The sequence below is a fragment of the Haliotis rubra genome, unplaced genomic scaffold, assembly GCF_003918875.1.
Source record: "Haliotis rubra isolate DU_JTF1 unplaced genomic scaffold, ASM391887v1 Scf56, whole genome shotgun sequence".
Classification (NCBI taxonomy): domain Eukaryota; kingdom Metazoa; phylum Mollusca; class Gastropoda; order Lepetellida; family Haliotidae; genus Haliotis; species Haliotis rubra.
The window spans coordinates 654581-661779 of NW_025767257.1; the positions used below are offsets into that span (position 1 = coordinate 654581).

Below are 7199 nucleotides of genomic sequence, written 5' to 3' on the forward strand. Positions count from 1 at the left end.
TCACCACAACATATATACAATGTACTTCAAGTTTTTTATATTTTATATTTGGATTTGCAGCTGCAAGCATTACTCGGCATAACCAACTCCTTACGTTAAAGTATTTATTATGTAATCACAGTTATGACATTGTGTTTAAGTGTCCATGTTCCCAGTATTATTCTTTTACTTTCTAGTTGTTGTGTTTTTCATATTTAATTATGCTATGTATCCAGCTTATGTAAAGTGTGTATACTGGAGCGGCGTTAACATAAGCCTTAAGGCTTGAACGCCAGTTCAGGTTTCTGTTGTTTGCAAAATAAAAATATGTTTAAACCAATATGTTAATCACAACATGTATACAAGAAATACGTCATATAACATAAACCTGAAAAACCTGGCGTATCAAATGTTCGTACGCTCCAGCTGACTACCGCAATGTCGCACTGAAACAATGAAGATGTCAGCGTCATTCATCAGTCGGGCTGACGAGTCCCTGCTCAAAGCACGATAGTGTGGCTTAAGTTTGTATCATCTGTAATAAAAACATTCTATTGTTACCTGCCAAGCTGGACGCAGAAGCACACAATGGGATAAGCTAACACCTTGCCGAACTCCACCTAAAACAATTACAGCGGCAATTAGCAATCCTCTCATTTACCCTCTAATCCGATTAAAGTGAAACCAGTTTCCAGGATTAACAGAAGCTTCAATAAAACTGAGTCTTTTTTTTGTTAAGACGTGTCAGAGTGTTTTTGTAGACGTGAGTCTTCCAGTCAATGGTGGAGCCACACAACTGGTGTACTTATCGTGCGGTGTTTTAACTGTTGCTCACGTTTGAAGCCCAGATGAGCGTTGTGGATTCTATGCTTGTCACTCTATGAAAACATGTTTAAGTCAACACCTCGATATGTCTGTATAAATGTGCTGCAGTTGGATTTCACATTACATTAATTTAGGACTATGACGCACGGAGTTCCTCGTGGGAGAAATTTCATGCTTGGTGAGTACAGATGCTCTGCTGCTTCGTTAAACAGCCATTTGTAGCCGCGTTGGTGTCTACGGTTCCCATTGAATCTTACGTACATCCAGCAACGATGCCATATATGCACGGCAGGGGGTTGTGCTTTATGTTTGCTTTTTGTAGTTGTCTATTTCACGATCTTGGTTGATGAAAATTCGATTTATTTTATTAACTTTATTTAATAAACCTATATATAAATGCGAAACATTTGTTCAGATGTAATATAAACTAGAAGAGTAAAATGCTGACTAGAGCATACCGAACATCTATGTCCTCGTTGTTACACACCTGCACGTCCCCGTATTGTGCTACATTTAAATGCATGCTTTGTATAAACGTGAATATATTGAACATATCAGGGAAATAGACAGTCAGTTGTTCTAACATTTTTCCAGGTCTGCCCACTTCCCGAGCACCAGTGCCCGCTATATCTTCCCACCTCAGTCAGGTGTTGAACCAGCACTACCAGTCGTTCTGTGTCTTCCAGCATAAGTGAGTACTGTTTATCCCACCTACTATCTGTCGATACACCCATCAACCATGGGTTTCTGGTGTAATTCAAAATGTGTTTTTTTTTAAATAATAATTCAAAATTTTGACCAGATTATAAAATTTTGGTATTCAACCGTAACAACTTTCTCCTTGAATTCGCAGCGCAATGGTGATGAGTCAGCTCCTTCATCATCGGATGGGGTCGAGTCGAAGACAGAGCCGGAGTCCGGAATCAAGCCCACGGTCTCTGCTGCCATTCCCGCTCTTCCAGCCCTATAGTACTTCACCACAAGAAGGCAGAAGAAGATCTGGAACATACAGCGACCAGGACGAACAGTTTCCATTCTTCACAAAAGTTCAATCCGATGAAGGCTACTCGTCCTCTTTGACATCCGACTCCAAGTCGAGGCTCTCCTGCGGCTCAGCAACATCATCCGAACGATCCAAAAATATACAAGTTTCTCCAGAATCTAAGTCTTCTCAAATATCTCCAGTGTTCGACGACAGTTCCAAATCTTGCGACAGTTTCGGAAGTGCGATCCAAAACAAAGAAGTATCATCCTCGGGTATAACACCGGTGATTTCTCTCGACGAGGATTCCCAGAAAAGTGTTTCAAAATTTCTGCCGTCTTTCTGTGACGAGAAATCCAACTATGGCTTGCCAGACAGTGACATCGAGATCAAGATTGAACCAGAGGACATATCTTCTCCAACGTCGACGTGTACTTCACCGTTCCGCTCTGTCCGATCAGTGGCCACCACATCGGTCACTCCTATAGAGGTTGACTTTACTACAGTGAAAGTGAAACAGGAAGTGGAATCTCCGGTGAAATTTATGAACACCAACAGAGATGTAATGTGGGCAGTGAAACCAGATGTCCAATCCAAGTCCAATTTTGTCCCAAGTCCGGAAAAGTCTAGTAGCGACTGTAGTTCTGACTACAATCGGTTCCCAATTCCAATGTATAATCAGTCTTGGAACACCCACTACCAGGCAGTTCCCTCAATCATGCCCTTCACACCTCTAGAGTCCCAAAGCAAACCGAAATCCAAGAAAACAGTCGGCAAGAAGCAACCTGTCATGTCAAGTGAGAATATTCCAATGTCCATGCAGACGGAGGCAATTGACTTGTCCATTACAAAGAAAAGAAAGGCGACCACCCCCAAGAAAGACAGTAAGCAGAAACGATTAAAGAAGGGTTCAGACACAGAGTGTGGTATGAAACAAGGAACCAAAGCACCAATACCAATCCTTGACCAAAAACGAATATGGAAACGTGACCCAAACCACACAAAGGTCCTCCAAGAATCCGCAAACCACACAAAGGTCCTCCAAGAATCCCCAAACCAGAACGTCTCTGCCCCGACAACTACAGAAAAGCCCAGCACAAGAAGACTCCCGGTGGTTAAACAAACACGCGTGAAGTCGGACAAAGTGAAGACCTTTCAGTGCAATAGATGTGATAAGACATACTCTCAGCGGTCATCGCTTCACACACACATGCGCATCCACACTGGAGTCCGCCCATATGTATGCAAAGACTGCGATCGATCTTTCACAGATTGTTCCACGTACATAAAGCATTGTCGTCTTCATACAGGAGAGAAGCCATATGCGTGTGGAGTTTGTGGTCGATGTTTCACACAGTCCGGGAACATGATGCGACATCAGCAGAAGTGTAAAGGAAGCGCATGAATGCCTTCAATGTAAAACCAGTTCGACAGTGCTTGTCCCCGGAATTCAGACATAGACTATGTCAACCGATGTGTGTTTTGTTGTTGAAGGGGAACTTTGTGTGATGTGCACAAACGACTTTACATATTTATGATTTTAATCACCCACAGACAAAAGTTTATATTATAATGTCATTTGTACAGTCGAATCGATGTTTTTAATTCATTTGCGGATTTAGTTATTCATATCATTATTCATCATGTGTATCGTCATTCCACATTTATGCATACCTCCGAATAAAATATTTTAATATTTAGATTGCGTCGATAAGCTTAGTAAGATAGAAAATGTGAATCCTCCCATCCTTATAGCTTACCATGCAGAGGTATGGACACCGCATAGACTGGGATGTCTACCTGTCGAATCACACCGACTTTTAAAGCTACAAAGGCATAATAAGATATTATAGTTTTCTTGGCCTTTGTTGAAATGTTTTTGGCAGAGAGGGGCCGATTTTTTAAAGGTTAACATGCATTGCAATAGGTATTGTATTATTGTATCAATAGGTATTGTATTATACTGTGTCAAAATAAACTGTCCACGAAACAGCAGGCAATCAAATCATTTGTTACATTTTGGATGGCATTTAGAAAGTGTCTTGTCATTAATGGGTAACAAAAATTGGAATTTTTTGGTGTGGAAATGGGGGCTAAAAGATGTGGCGTCGTGTTTACTGAAACACAATTTATTGCACTGTATTCGCCTGTACAGCAGCAGCGACAGATCAAGGTACATTGCAATTTACAAAGAAAATGTACTTCCAAACCGTACGCGCTGGACGATATTTACGAAACTTAACCTCTTGTTATATAGAATTTCACAATGGAAGTAGAGTATGTATTATTTAGATGTATGTGTATCATACTACTATCAAAGCAACACATACCACGAACAGTGTTTTGTGGCAGCATTTTATATTTGAAGATATTGCGTGACGTTCCATAAAGTACAGAATCGAACCTCACCCGAGATATCTAAAGGACGCCTACATGTAACTAATAGGTCATAGTGAAGGTAGTCTTGTCCTAACTATAGAAACTAATCTTCCATAAATTGGGTGACTGATATTTAATCCGCATTACATGGTTGCACAAACAGGAACTGGCACACGAGGCACATGCATGGTATAAGGAATGGATCGCTACCGAAGATTGTTTGTAATTAATTTAACAAAGCTACAAATAACAAAACTCCGTTGACGACGGAGTAAACGCAGTGACTACACTCCACGAGGAATCTATAATGTAGTGATGTTTGACATGAATTCAGATGATTGGTCGGTACGACACTCAACTCACCAAGCATGCGAGTGAGTATAGGTTTACGCCGCTTTTCGCAATACTCCAGCAATATCTCGGCGGGTGGACACCAGAAATGAGCTTCACACATTGTACCCACATGGGGGATCGAAGCCGGCGGGACGAGCGAACGCTTTAACCATTGAACTGAACACTACGCTTACAGTGACCTGAGAAGTGACATCACGTATTCATTACAGAGACTATAAAATACAAGAAAACAACATTACAGGGTTATTAACATTTTCACTGACGACTCCGGTACATTTGTGCAAACATTCATGAAATATTCTCATCAGGTTTGAACGTTTTCATGACTAGCATATAGCTATTTATTTAACGTTCCGAATCTACTACTATTGATAATTATACCTTTATATATGTTAAGACTAACTTTTGTGAATTGCTTCCTCTCAAAATACGGACACAGAAATCGTCATATTTCACTACGGTAAAGTTCAACTGGTATAACCAAAACGTCCAAACGCTCAGCTGACATTCATTCAATAAAAGTAATACATGCCCTGGGTGTAGCGTATAGTGCATGCTCTAGCGGCCTGTGCTGATAAAACTTCGAACCGTACTGGTACATCAAACATATTGGCAAGACCAAGGTATACACATGATTCCACCTTTCATAGAGTCTATATACAATAAAACAAGCATGTATTTTCTATTTGTTCACGTTTACAACAGCCCCACCGTGAGTAACGCTTGATTGTCAGTTAGGAACAGTGCAAACAACAGACAAGTTGTATCCTTGCACAATCGGTCAATCCACAATCGTTTTATCCACAATCGAGCACGCTCTTATTACCAAGGTTTCAAGGAAGGTCATACGAAGTTGTTCGATCACGGCTACAACATTCAAGGTTTAAGTAAAGCTTTTGAACAGTTTTATGATAAACATGTGGATATATTTTCAAATTAATCGGTGACAAAAATGATATCTGATTCCGTTCCCTATTTTGACTTGTCCCAGACGTTTCCGCTTTTTTTTCAGGTGAACGGTTGACGAGCCGTTCCACTTGTTCATGACGGGAGCCACCGGTGGGTCAGGATACACTCACCTTTTCGCGAACACCGGGTGTCATCACTATTTGATAGTGAGTCAGAAACACATGCCCATGATACAGTCAGAACTGTACAATAAACTGTTTCCAGCAGAGATTTCTTATAGAGGTGAAAATGTTTTGTCGTATTAGATTACAAATGAAATACATTGAAAGACGTACTTTATGTTTCTATTATATGGGACATAAGATGTAATATCATGATACATTGATAACTTTTGCCAGATATGTGTTTGTAATACTTTTTGCCAGAGGTTTACCGCCAAACTCTGTCGAATGCTTTAACGATTTATTTGCAAAAGCAATCTATATTTTTTCTTACATTCAATACTTCCAATACATATACGGTACCTATGTACTCAAGGGTACTGTATCCCCTTCTAAAACCTGCTTGAGTTTCGGATAAGGAGGGATGTTTTTCATTAAGCTGATATTTATAAGCGGAATGAAAAGTTACCCAAAACAGTTCAGCATGGTAATTAATTACTTTTCATCAGATTTTAATAAGTCTGTATTTTCTAAGTTCTTTTGGATTTAATCTCTTGGTATCGCTTTGATGAGTATTATCAAATTTTGTCGGAGCAAATGTACACATCATTCTTAGGGTAACGCGTGACAAGGTGTCAACCGATCTGCGCTGACGTGGAAGGTCACTGGAAGGGTCCTTCTTAAAGTAGGTCCCTTGTGGAGAGTACGTACAAACTATGTGTTTGTATGACACCTTTGTAAAGCTCAAACCTCGTGTGAAGCAAAGTAGTAAATATAAACGTGACTGCATGAAATTAGGATCAAGGTCTACACCAAAGAGCATATGTCTTTCTCAATAGGGTGGTCAGAGGAATGGGACTGTTTGTAGGTGTCTCGTTCATGATACTTGTTTCTGGTTGTGAGGTTTTGCATATTCTCGACAAGATTGAGATAGATGTAATTCTATTTTTGGTTATGCATAGGTTATGCTAGGGCCCTGGGGATGCGATTTTGCAACTTGTGCGGGTGTTTTTCGTGTCCTGTTGTGTCCCACCATTGCACTGTATCGCATCTTGCATTGCGTATGAAAATGCAACTGATTGTCTTCGTTTGTGGCTCATAAGGTCGTTCAAGCCAGTGATGTATTGACAGTTCATCTTAAGACAGGATGTTCTCTTACGATTGGAATAGCCAAAATGTTTCAACGCTAATGTGAAATTTTGCTTTGCACATAATGACCATTGCAGTAAAGAATATGTAACGGTTATATTTGTGAACAGCATTTATTCCGTAAGTTATGTCAGCATAAAAGTGAGTGAGTGAGTTTAGTTTTACGCCGCACTCAGCAATATTCCAGCTATATGGCGGCGGGCTGTAAATAATCGAGTTGTCAGCAGAATAACAAAATACTTTATCAAGACTTGAACCCGATCCCTTCTTGTCTGGCGTAATGTTGCTCTACCCTAAAGACGACTGATCTATTTGGTTAACCAAAATTGAATATTTACACACACACACACGCGTACACGCGTCTCTGTTCGCCTGTGTGTGTAGGTATATGTACCACAAACAAATAAGAAATTATGGCAACAAGTTTATTACTCTGTTGATACTCATAATTGTAAACGCCA

General features: G+C 40.1%; 1 protein-coding gene across 1 annotated transcript; it reads left to right on the forward strand.

The window, feature by feature from the left end:
- The first annotated feature begins 1661 nt into the window (after positions 1 to 1661).
- LOC124253976 (zinc finger and SCAN domain-containing protein 21-like) lies at positions 1662 to 3397 on the forward strand. Its single transcript, XM_046687830.1, has one exon. It carries the CDS (start codon positions 1662 to 1664, stop codon positions 3189 to 3191), a length of 1530 nt encoding a protein of 509 aa, XP_046543786.1. The 3' UTR covers positions 3192 to 3397.
- The last annotated feature ends 3802 nt before the right edge of the window (positions 3398 to 7199 follow it).